The following is a 24581-nucleotide window of genomic DNA, read 5'->3' as shown; positions in this document are numbered from 1 at the left end:
AAATCTTAAAACAAATGTTCTAAAAGCATGGCTTCTGTATAATCATTTTCTTTATTCACAGATACAAATACATTGCTTGTAAAGTAGATTAAGCAAAATAAAGACTTGACTGATCTTCAATTAACTTTGGCATTCACTTTGAATAGAAGTGGGTTGATGCACATTTTTTAAAAAACAAAAGCATTTCTTTCCAGCTTCACATTAAGGCTTTCAGAGGCACAAGGACAATCTTATCTCATCTTCACTTGTAATGTCATTTTTTAAAACTTCTCTGCTGATACGCTCCTCAAAAAACAGCATTAACTGACTTCACCTTTGATTCGATTTTTTTTGCCGTGCTCCTCAGAATAAGCGCAGGCAGCGAGACGGATGCTTAAGTACTGCCTCTTCAAGTTCTGGCAGGTGCTTTCATGCTTGTTTACCTTCAGCTTACTTTTTGGCTCTTTGCAGCAAGGCTTTGAACACATCAAGAATCTCTGGGTCCTCCCCAGCAGACAGCTCTGGAGTGTTTTTCTCCAGCCAATCAGAGGATCGAATCTGATGTCTAAGGGTGCCAATGAGAGAGGCAAGACTCTCTGTGGGCTTAGAAGCTTGGCAGTCGAGCAAAACAAACTCCTCAGAGGCGAGTAAGTCCGTGTCAGGAGCGGGGCTCTCCTTCTCCTTCAGCTGCTCTGATGACTTGCTTTGCGGTGATGATGCTGAATTAACAACTGAGGCATTGTCTGAGTCCGCGATGTCTGATTTGACTGATTTTCGGCTCTCCTCCAGAGCTCCATTGAAGGAGTGTGTATCAGGATCGGCCCTTCCTTCTTGGGTTTCTTTCAAAGCCTCCAGAAAACGCTTTACTCCTAAAATAACACAAAGTGTTAGCGATGCAAACTGAATTTTAGGTAGAAAACTAAAATAAGAACATGAATCATGTGTGGCAATTACTTTAACCCTCCTTAAACGATCATTTAGTTTAAAAAGAGAGTGTTGAAAAAAATAATTCAAAGGAATCAGCAAGGTGCTTTTTTACTCTGAATTTGACAGACAAGAAAAAAGGAAATCTTTTTGAAATATTTCATTCAATAGTTATTGATTAGATCTGTAATCCAGGAGTCCTGAAGTAACTTACATCTATAAAACTAAAGATAATAGTGGTGTGAAAGTCCCACTAAGATCATCATTTGATCGATGTTGTTCATTTAATATGATTATGCAATTTTTAGCCAAAAATCAATACTATTGTGTTGTTTTCTAAGACATAGTTTCTGCAGAGCGGCAGTAGTTCATTCAAAATTTGTCTTTAAGTTGTGTCGGTACCTTTGCCTTGGAGTAAACCCGCCCCCACTTCCCATCGCCCATCTCTTTACAATCTGTCCCGCTAGTTAACAGTCCGTCACACCGTTAAACAAAAATGGCGAGTGATATCTGAGAGCTTTCCAGCCGTGCAGTTTTGAGCCAGATACCAGCTCAGACGAGGAAAACAAAGACGCACATGGATCTATTCTGCGAATGGATGCAGGATCTTTACATCTTATTGATTCATTGTTGCACACTCCAAGTTACTGTTGCCCATTTCTGCATTTAACATGTTGCTCCTTGTAAAAAATAAATACTAGTACCACACACTGCTGACTGTCTTATACAGTATTGTCTGGTGTTTACTTTTGATTTCAAACTAGTTTTTTTTTTTGCTTGAAATGTAGTGGGGCTTTTGTTTGTTTGTTTGTTTGTTTGTTTGTTTACTTAAGACAGAGGCAGCATGTATTATTATAATATTTCAAAACGTAGATATATAACATTATATCCTTGTAGGTATTTCCATCTTTAGTCTGTATAGACAGGTTGATGGTCTCTAAGTAAAAAGACGATTTAAATCAACAAAAAATAAAAAGCAGAAGGCCGACAACAGCAAAAACAGAAACAACATATATCACATGTATCAACGGTGAACTTCAGTTTTTATATTCTTGATCATTTCATCTGCTTTCACATTGTCACAGCACTGAAACTGCTTTGCCTCTTGAGTCACAGCCAATCTTAGTTTCACATTTAATCACCTTAAGCCACGTTTATTCCTAATCTGCTGTTTCAAGTAGAATGTAAATATGGACAACTGATCTGATAATCCTTAATGAATCCTAGTGAGGATGTTGCTTTAAACAAAGACAAATGAGGGTAAGAGGTAAACTGACAGTTAAGTTTAAACTACACAAAAAGAGGTAAAAGACCTCTTACCTAACTGCCTCATAAGGTATTTGAACCTCGAGTGTTTTCCACTCCATTTGTAATCATTAAAAAATGCTAAAAAGAACTGCAGACAGAGGCTTTTGCTTTCACAGAATCAATGTGAGGCTAGATATCTCAGTGAGTGAAACGAAAACTGAACTGGTTTGTGCAGAAAAAGAGGAATTATGTTGAAAGGTCGAGATCTGAGTCTCTGACCCTCCACAGCACACAAGCTGAAGAGCACTCAGGCAAGACAAGACTCGTTTGAGTTGATACAGAAAAATAGCAGTATAAATGTGTGTGAATGGATGAATTTGACTTGAAAACCTGAGTGTCCTCCGTGATTATTAACAAGGGAGGTTGCTACAGAAACATGCAACTTATTACTATGTATATGTTTAAAATATGGTTTAAAGTAGGCTTTTATTTTGTTAAGTTGAAAGTAAGGTGTATTTCATTTATTCAATCCATCAACTGTATAATCTTGCATAATGATGACTGGCATTAGCTACGTGCAGCAATGCAAACCCAAAGGTTTTCCTCCCCTTGGCTAATGAAGAAAAAGACAGAACTATCAATACTTTCTTCTTACTAGCAAAGATTAGTAGACAATATTCAAGTTGCTGTGCATGAAGAGTATAACAAACCGAGTATTATGTGGAGGGATTGATGCTCAACAAACTGACCAAGCTGAAGGTGATGTTGCTGGGCTGCAAAGACAATTCGGAACCATCCGGGTGTGGAGCAGGAGAACGCCTGGCCGCAGCTCAAAAGCACTTTGTGTTTGAGGAAACGCCTCCACAGAGCCAGCTCCTCCTCAAAGGACGACTCCCTGAGGTACTAGAACAACATGTGACAAGAGTCAGACTCTTTCTAGGAAACAAATAGAAAAACTGTCTGTATTAGGTATTTTTTAAAGCCAGTGTTACCTTTCTGAAATCAGCCCAGACATACAGTGCAGCAGAACTGTCCAGAAAGGGGATGCCCATGCTGGACAGCTCTCCAGTCAGGTAGGTGTGAGCAGCTTTAAGCCTTTGTCTGTTTTTAGGCAAAAACTCCTTGCTGATCCACTCTAATAGAAATGCAAAGGCAAAAGCTGGGAAGTATGTCCTGGAATGCAATGATTCACTTTCCACAGGATTCAGTTCAAGCCTCCATTTCATTTTTGTCAAAGTTCAATAAATGATTTGTGTGTTACCAAAAAAACAACCAAAAGCTAAAAAAATAAAAAATATATAAATATCCTTTTTTAAATTTGCTAATAACCATCTAACAATAAAAAAAAGGTTTCAGTTGGATCATACTAAGCCTGGTGAGATGAAATTAAATATCAAATCTTTCTTACACTTTTAACGTAAACATACTGGCATCCAAATGATTAAAACTGTGTTTTTGGTTAATATGATAACCAAAACCCAAGTGCATTATTGTCATTAAGGTTTGTACCTCTGTCCTGGAGCAGCTGTGCAACTTGATACTGTGTGGTTCCGGGAATGCAGTGAAAGGCGCCTAATTGGGCCAAAGCCTGCACAAGGTCCGTGTTCTCAGTGTACAGAGTGCCAATTCTGAATCCCGCCATTGCAAAGTCCTAGACAGGAACAAACCACAAGACAACAAACCCTCCCAAATGAATCGTCTCTTCATTTCATACATTTAGAAAAAAAAAAAAAGGGTCCAAATGATGTGGACTTTTTTAGTGTTTATTAAATGACTACATTGTGTTACAATACTCCAACAATTGTAAAATCTGATGCCAGCAGCACTTATTATTCTTCCCACGTGCCAACACTTTAAACAGAGACTAATATTTCTGCAATTGTGCGAAACCACTCTCCTTTTGTGTTCTACCTAAGATCTGAGCCGCTCGTCTGTTTAAAGCTCTTGTCTCATTCTCCTCCTAATAGCACAGAATACATCTTTCATAAGAACCAGAATGGGTTTAAGCAGGACCACTGTGACCAAGACACCACACAGACATAGCGCTGTTTTTCTGAAATAAACACAAACCTTCAGAGGGTAAAGAGTCTTCTGGATACACCTGTTATTGATAACATCACAGATGAGCTTTATCATCTTTTGTCCCAAGGCTACATATAGCCCAGAGTGTGTTTTTTTTCTTCAAAGCAAACTGGATTGTGACCACCAAAAAATGTGCCCCCTGTTTTCCTATACATCTGAGGTGAGCTTTTGTCTGGAGAAGCCAGGTCTGTTTCTGTAGAAAAACTAACACAAGGCTTCCCTCCTGAGTCATTTCAGCATGCAAGAACACACTGCGTTTGGTAACAATGTTTACCAAGGTACACTCAACCCCATGTGGCCACAATGTTTAGTGGCACAACAGTTGTTGGTGCAATTTTTCCCAAGGTCTCTGAAAGAAACATACATCCAACCAGCTGTTCTCACTTTGCTGAAATTTACCCAGACTGACGTTTTTTTCTGACAGTTTTACACGCTTTTTACCAGACTTACAAATCCTTTTCATTCTTTTAATGATATGTTTTTGTATTTAAAGAATTTCTACTATTTCCTATTGATTAAGGTTAAATTTAAATTTTCACGGCTACATAAGAAAAAAATGAATAGCGAGCAGTCCTTCTGAAGCTCTCAGGGATTTTTTTTGTTTCAAATTTTGCATTCACACCTTTCTTGTGTCCTCACAGACACAGTTTTATTGTTTTACCCCTAGAATACTGTGCACTTTTTAAAATTTTATATATTATTTTGTGAGCTGTGTATGAAAACTTCTTCTCCTCCAGATTGTCCTCTGCTGCTTCAGCTTCAGACAAATCAAATCCCTTTTTTTTATTTATTTTTTATTAAAAAGCACTTCTTATGCAAAAACTACAAACATGTTCAGAGTCAAACATACCTTACAAGAAGTGGCAGTAAATTATCACTAGAATACATTTTCAACACCTCAGAAATTAATCAGACGGAACAATCAGTCATACAACAGTCAAATATAGCCTAATGCAAAACTTGTTGGTAATGCTCTTAACACAGTCTTAACCCAATTTATTTGTAATTGATGATAAATTATTAATCCAAAGATTTTTTTACGAAGAAAAATCTCTAATTGACATCTAATCTGCATATATTTCAATACAATAACTTGAATACTGAATGTGAATTGACACTAGCCTATTCTTTGTTTTGAATTAATGTGCTGCCTAACTGTAAATTGTTAAAGAGTTCTAAATAATATTAATTTGATCCCAAAAAAATGACACGGAAAATGTATATGTATCATTAAATAACCAGGTCAACTTTAAATGATTATACCATATTGTTTTACAATGCATAATTGTTATTTTCTTTAAAAAAAAATATTGTATTGAGCATTGAATCATGAAGACAAAAACACTTGTTTATTTATTTTGGCAGAAAGTCGTATCCAGAAACAAATTAAAATCGTAATTTTTTGTTTCTTTTTTGCAACTTTCAGAAACGTTTCAAAGCTTTGTGGTAAAAGCCAAAGACTTTTAAACGCAAATATCACCTGAACAACAAAGAAAGAATGTGTATGTGCTGTCAGGATAATAACAAACGTCTCTCACACAGTGCAAAATCACGTACCTTGCTCAACCCCCACATTACATGTGTCCTCTGCGGGTCAGGCAGCCTTAAATAAAAGCACACAGGAGATAAGAGGACGTCCTCGGACACAATACTGATGATTACAGGTCTAATACAGCAATCCTGCAGTACCTGTCTATACTGAGGACACTGTGAAAGGTGACAGATTCATCAAACACCGTCAGCATGTACACCTCATCCACGATGGCGTGGAGCTCATTTCTGGTTCGAGAAACGAGAGAAAGAACAGCCTGAGAAAAAAAAAATCTACAAAGTAACGCAGCGTGCTTTAGCTTTACATCGTGGGTTATTGTGTATGACACAAATGCAACATGAATGAACGCTGGTTCCTTGAGAGTCCACTGTCAGCGTAAAAGCCCTGAGATTTATGATCACAACAACTCTGTGCGTTAAAGGCTCTGCTGAGGGAATTACTCTGGCAGGATCATTCAGACGAAAGCAGATGACGCAGGAGGAGACTTTGACACATGGCTGCTATTAACAACATGCAGCTAGTTAAGAGTGCTGATGCCACGATGTGACACATTTTGATAGTCAACACATGGGACACGGCTACTACCTAAAAAAAAAGGAAAGAAAGGCTTTAAAGACCAATTTCGGTCATCTTTTGATCTATTTTCATTCCCAGCCATCTTTTAATTATGATTATGCCATTTCTTGCCAAAATAAAAATAAAATCTGTTGTTTTCAGGGGCACAGCTTGCTGTAGTAACTGTTATAATAATAATGGATTGGATTTATCTGCGCTTTTCAAGACACCCAAAGCGCTTACATTATGTCCATTATTCATTGACTCCTCATTCATACTTGGTGATGGTAAGCTACTGATGTAGCCACAGCTGCCCTGGGGCAGACTGACAGAGGCGTGGCTGCCATTTCGCGCCTACGGCCCCTCTGACCATCACCGGGATCATTCATACACATCCACACACCAGTGGAGCCACACTGGAGGCAAGGAGGGTGAAGTGTCTTGCCCAAGGACACAACGACATTTTGGCTGGTGGGAGCGGGGATCGAACCGCCAACCCTTCGATCATTGGACGACCCGCTCAACCACCTGAGCCACTGTCGCCTCTTCTAACAGCATTTTTGAATCTGCTCCTGATTCGCAACGAATTGAATAAAGAAATACTCAGCAATGCAATTTTAAGCTTCATTTTCTTGTATATGTCCTCCAACATCAGAAAAATGCCACAAGGACGTGTAAAGAAAATTCCAGAGAAAATTGGTATCGGGCCAAACATACCTTTTAGCAAAATTCAGAAAGGCGACCATTTCCTTTATTGTGTAGACATCAGCCAGAGGATTATGGGGGTTCATTAGTATAATGGCTCGAATGATCACCCCCTTAAAGAAATGGAAAGGTGTGTCATAAAAAGAGAAGATAATATTAAACACGCTCCTATATCTTTGGGACTCTATGAATGAAAACAAAACATTTCAAGAAGAAATGAAACATCAATGCTTTCATTAATACAAGAACAAATGTCTTTGTCTCACCTGCTGCTTTGCACTTTTCAGGGCTTCTTCTAGTCTCTCAACGGTAAGGTGAAAGGGTCGGCTGTCTTTACCATCAGCCTGTGGATAGAAAGCAAAATAAAAAAAAAATAACCACACAAGGGAACAGAACGCACCGTCACATTTGATGAATAAAACAGAATGTGCAGGGGATTGAAAAAAGAAAACTATTATTGCATATGAAATGAGGCCTCCCACCTCACAGTCGAGGGGAACGTGGAAGAGTTTTACGTTGCTGTAGAGATGCAGATCTTCAGTGATCACGCCATAGAAAGGAGTGGGGATGAGAACGGCGTCTGCAACAGGCAAACAGAAGAGAACAGTTTTGACAGACATTTTTCTAGCACGTTTTGAGGTTTTTTGATCTTTTTTTCCGTTGAAAGTATATATATTTAGAATTTGCTACTAGCTCTATATAGAGCTAACTCTATGACGGCTTTAAACCAACTCTGATACATTTGCAAGAAATGTTATGGTTTATAAATGTATTTAAACAAAAATTACTAAATTAAATAAAAATTAAATACTACAACTAGTGTAAACTATGTTATTAATAATAGTTATTTACCATCTAAAATAGTTTAAATCAGTAATACACAAGAGATTCTTCACTAAAAATGAACATGTACGATTAAAGTTATGGTCCAGAAATGACATGTGATGTATGAGATGTAATCAACATGAAAAATTATTAAATTTAATTTTTCTTAGTAAAAGCAAAATGCAACATTTATAGTCCCATTATTGTTAATCTTTTGAGCTATTGTATAAGTGTTTTCAGTGGTTTTTTAAGTATGATTATGCTGTTTTTAGCCCAAATCAAAAAAACATGAGCAACACCGCAACCCTCCTCGTTGCTGAGAGCTCTCTGTTTCCACTCTCTCCCGCTAGCTTACAGCCCCTCACACCCCCAACCTAATATCAGGGATGCAACAAAAATGTCTAGCAAAATTGGAGCTTTCCAGCCGCACAGTTTGAGCCAAATACCAGCTCGGAGGAGGAAAACTGAGACGAATTTGGATCTATTTGTCTACAAGAGGATGCATCAGAATTAAGCAGAGCAGAGAGCTTGTGGCCCGCCGACTGCAGCTTCTACGTAACAAATACGATCTTTTTCAGACATCAATTTTTTTCTCTGCTCTTGATTAACAACGATTTGAATAAAGAAATACTCATAAATGCACATTTGAGCTTAATTTTCTTTGCATCATCATAAAAATGCCACAAGAACATGATAAAAAATACCAGAAACACAACTTTCATCTGATTGAGTCTAACACTAACATGTAAAGAAAACATGGAAACATTAGGAATCTTTGCCACCAAAGTCCACAAATGTCATTGTATTGTTGTTGGTTTTTTTTGCTAGTCAGTGGAGCGTCCAATAGAAACAAGAAACTCTGCGCTCTCTGTTAAACACACATTTTTCATTGGAGATCACGTGTGCATTGTTCATGTGAAACATGGCGACGCATTTGCTGGCTTACCTTCGGGATCACAAATTACTGCAGCGATGCATGAAAAGAGGGAACCACAGCCATTCATCACCACAACCTGAACATGAACACACACACACACACACACACACACACACGGTTTCATCGACGATATGTGAAAGCTTAAACTACTGAATCCACACTTTAGACAAACATCTCCTTTAACCGTTGTGATAGATCATATTTCCCCCCTAAATTATGACTAAAAGTTTCCATTTTGTTAACATGCTTTGGTACTTTTAACTTACAAAAACACTATTTACACAAGTTTTATTTAAAAACAACTCTCCTAAATTTTTCCTGTTTATTTTAGAAATCTTTGAAAACATAAAAATGAGCTGTAATAATAGTGCTCACATTGTCGGCTTTCAGTGGCTTTGGAGAACAGCAGTAATGAGTGAGGAACTTTGCCACCTCGTCTCTCAGGCTGAAGGAAAGAAAGAAGTGAGAAAAAGCTTTTCCCTTCACTTTAAAAACACACAGCTGTTACAACTTGACAAAAGAAAATAAGGGGGTAACCGTTCATTTTAACAACAATTTGATTTACACTATAGTTGGTGGCTGACGGTACGATTCATAGTTGATATCGATTCATCTTGAACGATCCGATTCACTGACCTAAAATCAATCCATGAACTTCAACCAGTGTGACTCAGAGCTAAATACCTGGTACTGAACAGTGCAGGTGAAGTTTTCCCGATTTGTTCTATTTCTTGAAAGATAATCAAGAGTAAATTATGTGTACAAACAAACAAGAATGAATGGCAAATCCATTCCCATTTTAGCTTCCACACGTTGGACTGTAAAGGGTTGTCCGCTGTGTTTTTCCGCTTGGTCGTTTATACGTCAGAGTTGTCTCCAGTGGAAATAAAGTTTACTTTATTTATGCCACAATGGGGTAATTGTTCTCCGCATTTGACCCATCCCCTGGGGGAGCGGTGAGCTGCAGACAAGCCGACAAACTTGGGAGACAACAGCTGGCTGAGGAGAGCGGAGATCGAACCGCCAACCCTTTCGGTTTCTGGACGACCTGCTCTACCGCCTGAGCCACTTGCCGCCCTTGTAAGAGCCCTTCCTGCAAAAATAGTTTTTCTCTTTCTACCTCCTTGGTGAAAGTTGAAGTCTGTGAGCAGTTTTAGTGGGTATAAAAGCAAAGCGTTGGTGTCTCAGCAGCAGCGCAGCACATAGGTTTTAACTGGTGTTTTAACTGGTAAAACTGTCTTTTTTATCCTTTTGATGTATTTTTAACAAGGACTGCTTCTTTAATCTACATTTTACATATTTTTGTAATGTGTAAAACCAAAAAAGCCCAGCTAAGGGCAAATGCTAAAAGCATAGTGATATGGACATGGAACTGCTGTCTATGTTTTTATATCTGTCCTTACTCAATAAATTCATTCAATTCAATTCAAAATAAACCTCCATCCAGATGGTATTTTCCAGTATTGATTATAATCAAGTTATTTCATTTTGAAGCAATTGGTTAATGGTGGATGTCGATTGGATTGAGAACTTGCCTCAGACAGATCGATCTGGTTGGATCGTAGGAAAATAAACCAATTTATCGATTACATCGCTAATAAATAAAATAAATGGCATTTGAAATGTCTCACAAAGCGTGTCCTGTCCAATCCGGATACTGCAACATGGAGGGGTCAACATGGAGCATGTCAGGCTTGGTCAACTGCAGAAGCATAAAAAAAAGAACAGAAATATTTTCAAGAAAAACAGTTTCATTTTATGTTGCAGAGATGTTTAATCTGCTGCGCGTTACAAATGATTTAAAATAGTGCGATCCCTGTTTTTTCATCCACAAATGTTGGTCTGAATGTTTTTTGTGTGTCCTGTTTGTGATGGACACAAGTTTGTGTGTCGCTCTGTGTCATAAATCACTGAGGCTTTAATTGCTTGTCCTCACATACCACCGAACAATTGTTCTGCGAGGCTGAAGCTCTGTGCACAGAGGCAACCACAGAAAATGATGTATGGCTTCGGCTGTAAATAAAGCGGAGAGGCTTCCTCTTAAAGTCATGCAACCTGTTTCTCCCTATTTGTCTTTTACTGGCATGTAACTTCATTATGGCGTCTTGTCATCTGAATGCTTACACATGTTTTATTGCACAGGAATAAGTCTGCTCGATGCGTATTAATTTTTAAAGAATTTCCACAGCTGTTGGCTGTTCTGCCCCCCATGCGACTGTGAGATTTATCTTACGCGTGTGTGGAGGAGATCAAAGCAGAGTTTGTTCTCACTGGTGCCCAAGTTGAGGATACCCTGGGTAAAGGAGAAGGAGCTAGTGAATAGCTTGTACAGATTTTTCTTTTCTTTTAACTACTGAGATTGATATTTTACACTGACTTACATCGGGGTTGTGGGAGTCGTGGTGTTTGTTCATTCCATACTGGGCAAAACCCTCCTGCAGAATGCCCTGGTGCTGCAGGATGCTGTTACCACGGTTGGACAAGTAGACACTAGGCCCACGAGGAGCTGTAGCTTCCACTGCTGCTAAGACGCTGGGTGACATTTTGGAGGTGGTGACAGATGTGGGTGGTGACTTTTCCGTCTTCCTGGTGGGCAGGGCGTCGGCGAGTGACTGCGATAGAGAGGACGACGCGGAGGGGGCGACAGAAGATGACGGGGAGGGGTCTGCGGGGGATGCTCCGGCAGGAGCGGCCGGCCGGACGGAGAGCAGTGCCCCCGTGAGCATGCTGAACAGTCTGAGCTCATGCTGCCGCTCCTGTTCCGCCCTCCTCTCCTCCCGCTGCTCCCTGCGCTCCTCGGCCTGGAACTCTCGCTCCAGCCTCGCCTCCTCCAGGGAGAGCAGGCGCTCCTCTGCAGACTGCTGCCAGCTCAAGAAGCTGGTGAGCACTTTATCCAAGCTCCCCTGACCGCCCAGTCGGCTGCTCCCGTGGACCCATGATGCTTTGCCGCCCCGTCTGCGCTTCCTGTGCCTCGTGGAGTGAGCAGCGTGGGAAATATCCTTATCTGGCTCCTCTGGAGTGTTTTGCATCACACCTGCACCTCCAGCTGCTGCAGAGCCTCCAAGGTTCGGGTCACTGAAACCTGCAAATATAAAAACAAATGAATATATTACACAAAACCGTGTATCATGTTGCGACATCAACATAAATGAGTATTGAGTGTAACCACCTGAGGGTGAGGCTCTTGTGTTGGCCGAGCTCTCAGGCTGACCCATGGTGTACTCTGGTTCCAACAAACACTGTCCATCAGTTTCCTGCTCCTCCCCAGAGGCGTAGTACATCTCTGGGGGTGCACCACCTGAGTTCAGCAAACTCTCCTCAGCATCTTCACACTTAATATCCAGCGGATCTCCAGTTTTGGGGGGCTGGCCGAATAAAAACCCACCTGCTGAGGCGGGCCCAAAAGAGCTGGCTGGAGCTCCCCCCTGCATGAAGGCCTCAGACCCCCCTGAGCTCTGAAACACCTGCTGGGCTATGACAGCTCCACCCAGGGAGGAGTAGGTGATGGCCGGCCGGTTCGCCAGGACCCTGTCCATCACGTCATAGAACTTCCAGGTCCTCATTTTGTGGTTGTCCTTGATGCGCCGGTACTCCAGCTTCATCTTTTTGATCTTCTCCCTGCACTGGTCGCCTGTGCGGTAAATGCCCTTTTCGCGCAAAATGTGCGCGATGCGGTCAAACACGCGCTGATTGCGCAGGGAGCTCTCCAGCTCCACCTGGACCGACTCGTCGGACCACAGCTGGAGCAGCTCAACGATCTCCGGGTCGGTCCAGTTGCTGCCTCTCTCGTGTCTTCTCCCGCGAAAGTCCATCGTGCGTGTTAAGTTAAAGGTCCTCAGAAAGAAGCACGCGAGAAGAGAAGATCTCTACTTCAACTTCGAGAGAATCCAGACTATTTTCTGATCTACAATGCGTGAATAAAACAAGAAAAACATAAAGTCGTGCACGTGTTGTACCCACTTTTTCTCCCTTTTCTGCGTTATATCAAAGGTGCAGCTCCTCGTGCGGGACCGACACCCTCATCCACGCAGGTGTCACATGTTCATAAAACTGTCTGGTCACTCACTACAACACGCAGAGGTTCAGTCCAGCTGAGTGCGTGTTGGACATTTATAATGCACTAAATGTGTCTCAACTTGGGAGAAACGAGGACCGAACGCGCACAGAAATATCTACATCCGGGTTTACGGCACATGCGTGCTGTCCCTATTCCGGGATAACTTTGGCCCGAGTCAACGTAGGGAGACGCTGTAAGCGGACTGGCTCTCCCTTCTGTGTACCAAGCTGTACCGGGGTACATAAAGCCACGGCAAACCAGCGTTATGGCCCCCTCTACCGTACAAAACTCCCTTTTTCACGCACCTCTGTAAGTTCATTGCTTGTCCACAAGATGGCGGTCACACACAACAAAAAATTCCTCATAAACTGAAAGCTCGGCATTATGCGTATGCGTACTTTGTACACAAGTGTCTCCCGGAATTTGTAACAACATTTCATGGTGGAAAACCCTCACTCAAGAATAAAACCAGCACAAAAATATATATCGTAACAAAAATATGACTTTGAAGCCCCTAAGAGTTTATCAAATAAATAATATGTGGACGGTTTACGTTTAACACCATGCTAAGTTGCTTCAAGAAAAAAAATTCGAGCCGCCCTCCTTGCGAGTACAGTGCAACAAATCAAGCATTCACCTTAATCTAGTTGGCTCCAAACGTGACGTACTTCCTGGAGAAATAGGTTTGTAGCACTTTGTTGTCATCTCCAACCAATAGTGAACCTGCTACATTGTAGTGGCTGTTGTCTATAATTTCACCCGATTTTCTTTTTTTAGCCGTTAATTCATTTCACCCGCGTTGATAATGAGGCTAAGATGCGGCGAAAAACAGCTCGGGGAAACTCTTAACATTAAAAAAGAAAATCCCGGATGGAGTTAAAAACGCTACAATATTATATTATAACCATGATGGATGTGGCAAGTTGGTGGCGAATAATAATTCAAGAAGGAATAGTTTAATGCTGCACTTTTAGTTTTTAGGGGGAGAAAAAAAAAGAAAAATTGAAATGGGTGGCAGCGCGTGGCGGTGTAACTCGTCTGCTGGAGGGAGTAAAGGACGACCGGCGAAAGGTTTCATGTGAAGTTGAGAAGCAGGAGAAAGGGGAGTCTCCGCCCGGAGCGAGAGGATGAAGAAGACGTGGAGGCATGACGCCTCGGTGCTCGCTCGTGTCTGACTTTTTGAGGTAAGTCAACGGCTTTCTTCATTTCCTTAATTTAAGAGTTTAAACAGCTGAATTGGTTAGTAAGGGAGAGCAGGGGTAAACTAGTGAATTTTAAAAAGCTTTTAATATTTTATTGTTTTTGTTTTTAATAACAAAAAATTTCAATCGTGATTTTATTAGTTTTAACGTTTTTCTATTATTGCATAAAAATTGTCTTAGCGACATTAGTTTTTCTTTAATATTATTATTATTATTTTATTTGAGCCCTTAAAGTAAAAAAAAAAAATGTTGTAAACTTTTGTATTTAAAGTATTTTTTCTTTTTCCCACACAAAGAAGTCGCAATTCAATATTTTTCAATTGTTTTTGTTTTTCACAATAAAAGCCATAATTCAATTATTTCTACATTTTGTGTTTCTCACCTCTCTGTCTACACATCCCTTTGTTCTTACATGCTCACGCTGGAGCTTTAATCAGATAAACCTTCATCAAGTTGTCTTTATTTATTTTTTACTCTCACTCTTCGGCGCGAATTGCTGTAATATATTTCAGTTAGTGCTGCTCCTCAGGCGAGGAAGAAATTGTTTAGACCCAGCTCTACACTATTCTTCTTCCCTCTGCCTTTTTTTGCCTTCTGGATCATGATTACCCACTTTGATACAATAAAATGCAACCACCGAAAATAATTTTCCACATGTTCTACTGCTTTTAGGGGATAAACAGCTACTTTCTTACTCACATTTATGTCAGCGGAGGTCAAGGTCACCTGTCTCAGCTAGGATAGAAGCATCCTTTAACTTTATTACAGCTTTTTGTTCTATTTAAAATGGACTTTATTGGAGGAAAATTTTTCTCGCTGCCGTTGTTGGGTATATAATTTGATCAGGGTCAAAGCCGTCACAAGCTTTTTGTTCTTGCTCTTGAGTGGAAAGACTTTCCATTTCAGGTGGTTTGTCCTCACAGGCGCTCAGTTAATCAGTTTGGATAGTTTTTCTGCCACAAGCTCTGTGGAGAAAGGCTTTATTAGAAGAAAACAGGATTGCTGGGGAGGCGAAAAAGGTGACGGCAAATTCGCCAACAGTATAGGCTCTCTGGAAACTAGGCCACTGACTTTTCTGGATCCATTTAAAGTTTGTTGAAGGATTTTGCTGAAAATGTCTATAGAACATTATTTATTTCATTACTGCCCCCCCCCTTGAAACATAGTGGTAATTAAGGGGGTTAGGGTTTTAATGGCTCACTTTGGGGGTAAACGTCTGGGTGATCGGTGGGCAGCGTTGGACGTCCGGCTCTCGGGTGCGCTTGTGTCTCTGCTTTTCCAATTACAATTTAACTTGGAGCATTTTTTGGGCTCTGTAGAGGATGCTTGGCTGTCAGTGGTGCTGTGTTAATGCTGCTGGGCGGTTGTGTGCTTTTGGTTTTCAGGGAGAGGGCAGGCCAGAGCACATGGTGGGTGTTGATTTAGCTGATGGGCTGCCTAAAATAGAGCCAGAGTGCTGCATGTGGTCTGTCACACAGCTTCGTGCGCTCGTCATCACCGATGCAAGTTGTTTGCACAGCCCCATGAAGTCCATCAAACCACACGCCATCATAGTTATAATCGTGCAACAGAAGCTAACCAAATGTTTACTGAGTTGTTTGGCTTTTAACCTACAAGGCTGAAATATGGAACAGACAGTTTTTCTTCTCCAAGTAATAATTAATACCTTAAAAAAATTAAGTACAGTCCAAGCGGTCATGCTGTTGACATCAAATTGTGACTCTGCCATGTGGCAGCAGAAACGGAGACACAACAGATCAGACAACATTTTTCCAATCTTCTATTGTACAATTTTTGTGAGTCTGTGTATATTGTAGCCTCAGTTTCCTGTCCTTAGCTGACAGAAGTGGCACCGGTGTGGTCGTCTGCGGCTGTAGCCCATCTGCCTCAAATATGGACGTGTTGTGGGTTCAGAGATGCTTTTCTGCAGACCGCTGTCGTATTGAGTAGTTATTTGAGTTACTGGTGCCTTTCTATCAGCTGGAACCAGTTTGGCCTAGGGCTGGGTATCACCAATAGGAAAGGCATAAAAGATTGATCTCTAATTTTATGGATCTGTTATTGGTTATTTAAACTTGGATCGATTCTGGTCGATTAATTGATTTTATCAACCCAGCCCTAGTTTGGGCATTTTCATCTGACCTTTGGCATCAACAAGGCATTTCTGCCCACAGAACTGCCGCTTACTGGATATTTTGTATTTTTTCGGACCATTCTCTCTAAACTCTAGATAGTTTTGTGTGAAAATCCCAGTAGTTCAGCAGTTTCTGAAATATTTAGACCAGTCCGTCTGGACCAATAACCATTCCATGCCAAAGTTACTTTTCTTCCCCATTTTGATGCTCAGTTGGAACTGCAGCAGATCGTCTTGACCATGTCTACATGCCTAAATGCATTGAGTTGCTGCCATGTGATTGGCTGATTCGAAATCTATGTTAATGAGCAGCTGGACAGATGTGCCTAATAAAGTGGCCAGTGAGTGTATAAACAGAAAGCAGAAGATAAAATACGTGTTTGAAGGTGACACATCTTGGCAGCTCATGTAAAAACAGTTCATTTTGAATTTTTATGGCTCCAAATTGTCCCAAACGAAGTTGGGACAGAAAGATATTTTCTGCTTCGTAGCATCTTCTTTTCTTTTAACTGGAATCCCTTTATGTCTGGGGAATAGAGAGACTCATTTTCTGGAATTCAAGCGCAGGAATCATGTCCCATTTTTTTTTTTTTTTGTCTCATGTAGGATTCAAGCTGCAGTCCTCAGTTGTCTTTGTTGCGTTTTTCATCCCGTGATGCCCTGAATGCTTTCCATTAGTGAAAGGTCAGAGCTGCAGGCAGGAAATGTCAGCACCAGGACTCCTCTACTACAAAGCTCTGCTTTTGTAATGGATGTATATAGTTAAGCACTGGCTTTCTGGGAGCTCCAGGGCCTTACCTGAAAAAGACATCTGGATAGAAGCATTTTTCTCTAACCTGTATATACCTTTCATTGTTAATCTCTCTTTTCCAGCTGCCAGTATCAAATAAACCCTTTTATTTGGCTAAGAGGAGCAAGTCAGAAAAATGGAATATGTTATCAAAAATATTCGTTTTGATTTTGATGTGTCTGCTGACAGGAATGCTACTCTCTTTGCTTTGAACACTGAGGATAACTTTGTGCCTTTGGATTATGCTAGATTTCAACTCCTGTTTTGTACAAAATAACCATAACCTGCATTTGCAGATGGGAAAAAGAACTGAGCTCTTAGACAGTGATTTCCATTAGTGTCGCGGAGTCCATGCTATCATTTCCATTAGGGATTCAAGCCTATATTTAAATGCACCTGAAGGGCCTTAAGATCATGGAGATATGTTATTTTGACAATGAGAAAAATATAAAGCAGGTCTCCTCGTGAGAGGTTGGATGTATTTTCCTTCAGAATTTAACCTGACATTGGCTTTAGTAAGATTTGAAGCTGGTGTTTTATGAAGTAAAGGTGCACACAAATAACAGATGGGTGTTTGAAGCTGCTTTCTTATATCAACACGCTGTTTTCTTATCTAATTTTGAAACGAGTGGCAATGGCACAGAATACTCAGAACATCATGTAAGGCTGTTTCCTCAATTCTGTTATGATTACGAATCAAATTGTTAAATAAATGTGCCCAGGTTTACAGCCTGTTGCTGTCCATCGAAGACATCTTAGAATTTTGATGTTGACTTTTTGTATGGCATGTATTAGTCACAAGTGCCCCTATGGGGTACATACGGGCTGTCTGCAGGCAAAAAATGGGCCTGGATAAAATTTAAGATCGTAGACCACACAATGAGCCCATAGAGTCAAAATGCCCATGCAATTTTTTTGCAGGAATGCAGCAGTCAACAGGTCATAGAAAACGTCTATACAACACGCAAGGGTAAGAAAAGGTGAAGTACATGAGACGCAGGCGTGTTGTGCGGATTTATCATTTTTACAACCCTCCCGAACCCTGTGCACTATGAAAAATGGGCCCGCTAGTGTTGTTCAAGTGATACATGTGATACTGTTGATACAAGAGTGATACACTCTTTGCAGGCACCCTGACTGCGAAGCTACTTTCACATCACCCTCTGCAAGCGACCACTTCCAATGAAAAGTCTATGTCTACATGCTTTTCAAGCTTCCGCATTCAAAACTCTTGCGTTCACGCCTAGCTACGCACATTTTAAAGACTTTTTTGGGCTAAATGTACAAAACACGAGGCCATTGAACGCGCGTTGCAAGTTAAACCAAGTCAGACTTTGACCAATCACAAAAGTGCCAACCATTTGAAAATTGATAAATGAGGAGAAATTAATAATTGTAGTTTGCATCTGGTTGGAATTATATGACACCAAATCTTTCACATATCAGAATAGAGCTGTAAAAGAAAAAGGCTGGAGCAAGATTTGTGAGATTTGCACCACTTTGTCATTTTGCACCAAGCCTCACCAAGCCTTGGTGGTTGACCCATACGGGTGTATGTGACTAGGGCCTCAATGTCAGAATCACCCTGGATGAGTGTTGTCTATGCATCTATACAGAAGTGCATTACCTATCGCTCAAAGACTCCATTATTTCGTAATGATATCTCAACCACTGACGACCTTGTGGGTTTTTGCTGAGTCAGTGATGCTGCTGCTTCGCGCGGTCTCACATTCACAAGGCGGGCATGGCTCACTTTTATCCAGGCAGCATCTGTCGGCATGAAGTGGACAGGCTGCTGCTTAGTGAAAAGGCATGGAGTTGTGCTGGGTGTGAAAATAGCCATTGCACCGTCAGGAAATTAGGAAATGTACACGCACCACCAAGCCTCAAGCTGTGCAGCTGCAGTAAGACGGGGCTTTTTATTTCTGGGAGTCCTTCTCGCCAAGATCCTTTTTTATCGTACCTAGTCATGTAAATGACGTGTTTCCAGCAAAACGAATTAGGTGCAAGGTGTTCCTCCAGATGTTTCTTTTTTTAAGACACCAACTTTGCAGGCTTTTATCGCTCAAACTTTTTTTGTCGCAACAATTAATTTAGAATCAAGGTTGTCAAAGAGGCTGCTGTAATCTCTCCACTTTTCTGAAGAAAAGCTGCATTATCACTGACTCAAAAAGTTGATGTCAGAAATTTTTGAACACACTAAAATCAAATTTGATCAATTTATTCATAAGAATATAACTCATCTATCATCAAAAATGAGATAAAAATGGATGTTGAGTTGAGCTGATGAAAAACTGTGAGCTTGAAATTTAAATGTTGACTGCTCCTTCAGGTTTCCATTAAAAAAATGCTTTTGGTACTTGGGTAGCCTTTTTATGGAAACTTCTAATATATTTTCATGTTGTTTTGAGAAGATAGTCCACATCTGTGGAATATTCAGTTTCTTTTTCAAAATGTTTATCATTTTATTCAAATCCTGAAAAACAAGACGTACTAATTTGGTCAAGGAACAAAAATGGCATCAAAGAAACGCCCAACAAAGAAAAGACAAAATGAATCAACACATGGAAAAATGTAGAATAGCGAGTTTAGCTCAGTCAAAACATGTTGGATTTATAGATAAATATTTCATCCTTGTGGTTTTGGAAGATAACTTCTCAATCTTGGCACTTTTTTTTAGTTTTGCACACTTAAGTTGCAAACACGATGTGTAACAATCGTATGTAATGGGGAAATACCTCAATTATCCAACAGAAATGTTCAATAACCTCTGCATTTATTGCATGATTATAGAAGCCAGGTAGGTCTGAACAATAAACACGTTATGCATGACAGCAGCTCAAAATGTACGCGATTGTAATACCTAGGAACTGCAAATGTGAAAAAATATTCTCTAGTTTTTTAATCCGTGCAAACATGTTTGCCAAATCTTTATCAGATTTTGCTTCAACATGTAAAGTCTTTCGGTGCGATTGACTTGTTTTTGTTGCTTCTTGGTTTTAGGAGTGTTTTCTGAAATAAAAATAGAAGAAGTCACATGCCGTGATCACAATTATAACTCCTATGGCGTTAACCTTAGAGGTGTGTCGCTCGTTGGAAACAGAAGGTGCTGCTTTTTAATTCAAATCTCTGGTGTTGTTTTAGTGTACTGCGGGTCATTTAGCCACCCCTGCATTTCCAGAGGCTCATTGACTCCACAGTGGCTCTAATCTCAACAGGGGTTATACTACTAATTTTCTGTATTTACTTCAGAAACCAAGGTCTTTGTTTTTATATTGTTTGAAGGTTGTAGTTCAATCTTATTTTAGACCTTTGATGTATATTGGAGGAGTGAGCAGGCTCTTGTTATTTCTTCTTCACGCTGTGATTTGAAAGGTGGTTTGAGTGTTGTTATGATGTGCTCGTTATATTCCTCAGCATCTCATGAGGGGAGGGCTCCAGCTCTTTTTCTTTTCTCTTCCCCTCATCTCTACTTTCTTTCCTCCCTCTTTTCAGCCGTCTCAGTGACAGCAGACCGCTGATTTATTTATTTTTTTGGCGCTTGTGTTGATTTTAATGAGCTCAGAAGATCTGCTTCAAAGAATGAGTGACAGACTTCGGTCATGTTCCCTACGCTCCCAAAACTCAACCCCACCACATGTGTCCCCAAAGTTAGAGTTCCATTTGAATGCAGCAAATTCATCTAACTGTTTGGAAACTAATGTAATCAATGGAAGTTAATATTCTATTTTTTTCCGTCTTACGTCTCATACCTGCATACCCATCCATTTGTCTTCAGTGGAGTCACAGTGGAAACCAGCTTCCACATCTCAGACAGCACAGAACCCAGTCACTTTATTTGGGTCATTAAGTCTGAAAATATCTCATTCGCTGAGCCTCCTCATATATATTGCTGTGCTCGCTCTACCTCGGAAGTGGGAATTCAAAATCTTATGCTTCATCACTTATGAACGAAATGAGCTAATAATGCTCCACTATTATTTAGAAGCTTCATAAATTGGAATTCTAACTTTGTGTTGCAGTTTTCCTTGACACTATACCAAAGTCTACCTCAACAAAAACAAGTCTGTAAGCAGCAGGAAAAAAGCAGCGCAGGAAGGCAGCATGTTTTAAACAACAAGAACTAACAAAACCAGAACATAAACCATGAATTAAGGGGAAAATATTGACACTGTGCAAAAACTGAAAGTGAATAAAGTTTTAGCATTTCAGTCAGGAAGGTGACAAATACTTTTTTATCGGCAAATAATGATGAATTGTCCCTATAAGGTTATTATCTTTTTTTTTAAATATTTTAATGATATTCGTTCTCATAATCTCTGTATAAAAGTCTACAAATATGTAGATATTTAAGTATTAAAACATTTCATCTTTCCTTTTCAGCATACAATTGTTGTTTCACTATTAATGGGCCATTATTAAACACTAACCAAACTAATAGTAATACATTTTTTTATTTAATTTGTGCTGTTTGTTATTGCCTTTTATTTAAACTTCATTTTATTGATTCTTCATAAAAAGTCAACATTCTGATCCAGTTTTTGCTGTATCTAAGGTGGTGTCATTGTTGATGACTTAAAACCCTCCAGAAAAATGTAGACCCCCACCGTTAAACTATGGCATTAAACACAACCGAGGTACATTCTCCTATATAGGACAGGATGAGACCACTTATTGTCACTGGGGGGTGCTGAGGTCACAGCCACCTTGTGTAATCACATTAAATAAAATAACCAGCTCTAAACAGCTCTATTTAATTAATTGTGGTGTTTTTGCTTTTCATTTCAGCAGGAAGGCTTCTTCTGCCACCCAACAGCTTTTTGGAAACTTCACACTTTTTGCAACACTGATTTTGTTCAGATCACGTTACCTAAAGTGTTCTTGAATACTGTGATAGCTAAACGATAAAGCATTAAGGTAATTCATAATATTGGCCATTTAATTTATGTAGTTAGTTGACAGTCATTTGGCTACTTTAGGAAGAACAACAATATGTTTAAGAAAAGATTTAACATTGATGCACGGTATTCATGATATTACTGTTGTCAAATACCAATTGTCTATTTTCATAAAACATTTGGTCTGCTTAAGTCTATATTTTCCTGAAAACTCTAAAAATAAAGATTGCGGGTCACAAAAGGCTTTGGTTGTTTCAAACCACAACAACAGGACTCTGCATTCTTTGCAGAGACTAATCTCATAACCACACCTGTCTCTTTAGTCATGGAAAATCTCCACTGCTTTGTTTTTTTCAGTGATGGAAAAACGGCCGTATTTCAGCCCAGCTGCTGAAGTATCCATCTACAAACTGAAGTTATGGGGCGCTGCTGATAATGCAATAATGTAATAAACCCTAAATGTCAGTAGACGTTTTCAGTCCTCTTAACAGGGTAATGTATTTGGGACTGTGTCTGACTCAGTCCCCCTCTGATGAGGATAATGTTATTTAGTTTTTGATATGTACGTGTGGCATTTTTCTAACGGCGAGAAACAAATGTAATAAAAAAATCATACCATTTTTTTGTATTTATGTGTATTTCTCCTTTTAAATAGCTGTCAATCAAACTGTCACAAAGAAGCTCAGTTTGAATCAATGAACTGCTGAGGTGTCCCAACGGCCCAGGTGTGCATCGCACAAGCGCCCAAATTTGCCCCGTTCAGCGTGCACATCAGCTAAGTAATGATCACTATTATCGCATATCGTGAGTTTTCCTCATATAGTATAGCCCTAGTTATTGAAACACTTCACATCACTGTAAAACTAATGACATAAACTGAAGAAATGAGAAACTTTGCTTATTTAACTGAAAGCTATTTTTTACTTGAAAAGCATGCAAGAATTGCTGTGAAGTAAATTTGATTTGTGGATTTAATAAAGAATTTCATCATAAAGATCAATTCAAAGTTGATTTAATCTTATCATTTTTTGTGTTTCTTTCCCAGCCTCAATAACATAAAAGATAATAAAACAGTGACTTTGGGTCATATTTCTTCACCAGTGTAGTTCTACACAAGTTCACCATCTCATGAAAGCGTGTTTTTCAATTAAGCATTGAATGCCCTAACAATAAGTGACAGCTTAGTGTAACAAAAGTATTACTCAAGTGGTAAGCGATAGTGTTCCAACAGAGTTTACTGTATTTTGGAAAAATCGTCATAAATGAAAGGCAGAGTTTGAATGACACCTTGAAGTTGTTACCCTCAAAAGCCTTTTAGATCATTTTTCCCGTAGCAGTTTTTGTTAGTTTCAAGCTTTTTCATATTCCCAGCCACATGCCACCTATATACCCACCATTATTATACATCCATTATCATGCACCCATTATCATACATTACTATTTCTGGTCTAAACAAAAGGGAACTGTTAAATAATTTAGCTTCTAGCAGCGCGTTTGCCCCTTTTTTGGCTTGATATCAATGCTTTTAGTTTTACTGAAGGTCTTCCATTGAGAGTCTGATAGAAACAACAAGATGCAATCTGCACAGTGTCTGTTTTGTTTTTTTTGGAGAACTTGTTTGGGTTTGAGTGATAAATGCAGCATATAAATGAAGCCTAACTGTGACCTAGTTAACAAGGCCATGTTTTTGTTTATAGCCTGCTCTGTCCTCTCATCTCTAGGCCACTGTTCTACTTTGCTGCTGAAAGGTAGAGCACCCCGACTCTGCCTGGAAAGCAGTGACAGACAGAGAAATAGACTGGCCAGTGAAGAGTTCTCCTTTTAATGGATGCCTGGGTGGCCCTGCTCCTCACATGGACAGGATTTGTCCTGCTGAAGTGGACTGATGCTGCAGAGGTCTATACCAACTCTTGGGCTGTTCAGATAAGTGGAGGACCAGAGGAGGCTGATCGCATCGCCAGGGAACATGGTTTCATAAACCATGGAAATGTAAGTTCCTCTCCCTTTGCTTTTAATTGCTCTCATCATTTAACTCCATTGGGATTTTTATTGTGTTTATGTTTGTATGTGCTGTGGACTACGTATAGCCATGGTTTATACAGTAGATGACGTCATTGTTGTTGGATATCAATGCTGAGCATCAGAGAGCCTTATCCTGGCTATTTTGTTGAAGCAGCACATTGAAGTTTGACTCCTTTCACTGCTTTTAGCCCAAGTAGGGCATGGCTCCCTAACACACTTGGAAACTGTTGTTCCGATAGAGTTAAAAATAGCCATGATATATCAGAAATTTTAAGATTTTAAAGAACTGTATAGGTTTTCTATTGTTCGTAGATACATTTTAGTTCCAGACTTTCAATATTTGCTCTAGGAATTTTCTGCTAACGGCAATTAACAGGTTTGCGCTTTCGAATAGGGAGAAAAAATGTCAAAAAGAGATGTAGAGAGACAAGTTCTCTCAAAGGTCTGTTTAGTTGCTTGAATATTAAAATGCTCCCAAAGCAAAACTTTCTCTTATTTATCCTAAGCCCTCGACAGTAGTGAGTCACTATTTGGTTCCCCCCCCCCTTCCCCCGTTCCTCCACTTGAGATTTTACTTCATTTGCATGTGTCTCTGCGGAGCTGCCTGAGTGCTACATACACCAGTGAACAGCCGTCTTACTTCTTAAGAATATGCGTAGGAGGTTCAGCAG

General features: G+C 39.9%; 2 protein-coding genes across 5 annotated transcripts in view; one reads left to right on the top strand and one right to left on the bottom strand.

Annotated features, from left to right (window-relative positions):
* Positions 1-32: 32 nt before the first annotated feature.
* LOC101158604 (1-aminocyclopropane-1-carboxylate synthase-like protein 1) lies at positions 33-13302 on the bottom strand. Of its 2 annotated transcripts, XM_011476302.3 has the most exons (16): positions 12193-13301; positions 11977-12105; positions 11189-11889; positions 11041-11100; positions 10439-10509; positions 9183-9252; positions 8817-8883; positions 7528-7625; positions 7312-7389; positions 7058-7158; positions 5923-6012; positions 5791-5836; positions 3661-3802; positions 3144-3286; positions 2901-3054; positions 33-848 (listed from the first exon to the last, which is right to left on the bottom strand). In XM_011476302.3, the coding sequence occupies exons 1-16, from the start codon at positions 12617-12619 to the stop codon at positions 430-432; spliced, it is 2796 nt and encodes a 931-aa protein (XP_011474604.1). In that variant the 5' UTR covers positions 12620-13301; the 3' UTR covers positions 33-429. The 2 variants fall into 2 exon arrangements, with proteins under 2 accessions (XP_011474604.1, XP_004070146.1); XM_004070098.4 differs by having other exon boundaries at positions 11977-13302.
* Positions 13303-13539: 237 nt separating this feature from the next.
* The window catches only part of furin (furin, paired basic amino acid cleaving enzyme), a 98736-nt gene continuing 87694 nt past the window's right edge, over positions 13540-24581 (top strand). For 2 of the 3 annotated variants that reach the window (XR_002290424.2, XM_004070097.4), the window contains exons 1-2: positions 13540-14048; positions 23610-23877. Coding sequence is in view for 2 of the 3 variants with exons in the window: in XM_004070097.4 (XP_004070145.1) it covers positions 23713-23877 (165 nt within the window). In the remaining variant the exon portion in view is untranslated. Of the gene's footprint in view, positions 14049-22543; positions 22668-23609; positions 23878-24581 lie in introns of all 3 variants that reach the window. The other variant, XM_011476301.3, reaches the window with a different exon arrangement.

The sequence above is a fragment of the Oryzias latipes genome, chromosome 6 (genome assembly GCF_002234675.1).
Source record: "Oryzias latipes chromosome 6, ASM223467v1".
Lineage (NCBI taxonomy): Eukaryota > Metazoa > Chordata > Actinopteri > Beloniformes > Adrianichthyidae > Oryzias > Oryzias latipes.
Note: the sequence above shows the minus strand (reverse complement) of the source record. Positions and strands in the feature narration are given on the sequence as shown.

What these genes read in the sequence shown, in the direction of transcription:
- LOC101158604 (XM_004070098.4), bottom strand. Translation starts at nt 12,619, where the DNA reads ATGGACTTTCGCGGGAGAAGACACGAGAGAGGCAGCAACTGGACCGAC. An exon ending in GATTGGACAGGACACGCTTT is followed by an intron (nt 9,253 to 10,438) that starts GTGAGACATTTC and finishes TCTTTCCTTCAG; the next exon opens with CCTGAGAGACGAGGTGGCAA. An exon ending in ACGTTCCCCTCGACTGTGAG is followed by an intron (nt 7,390 to 7,527) that starts GTGGGAGGCCTC and finishes TTCTATCCACAG; the next exon opens with GCTGATGGTAAAGACAGCCG.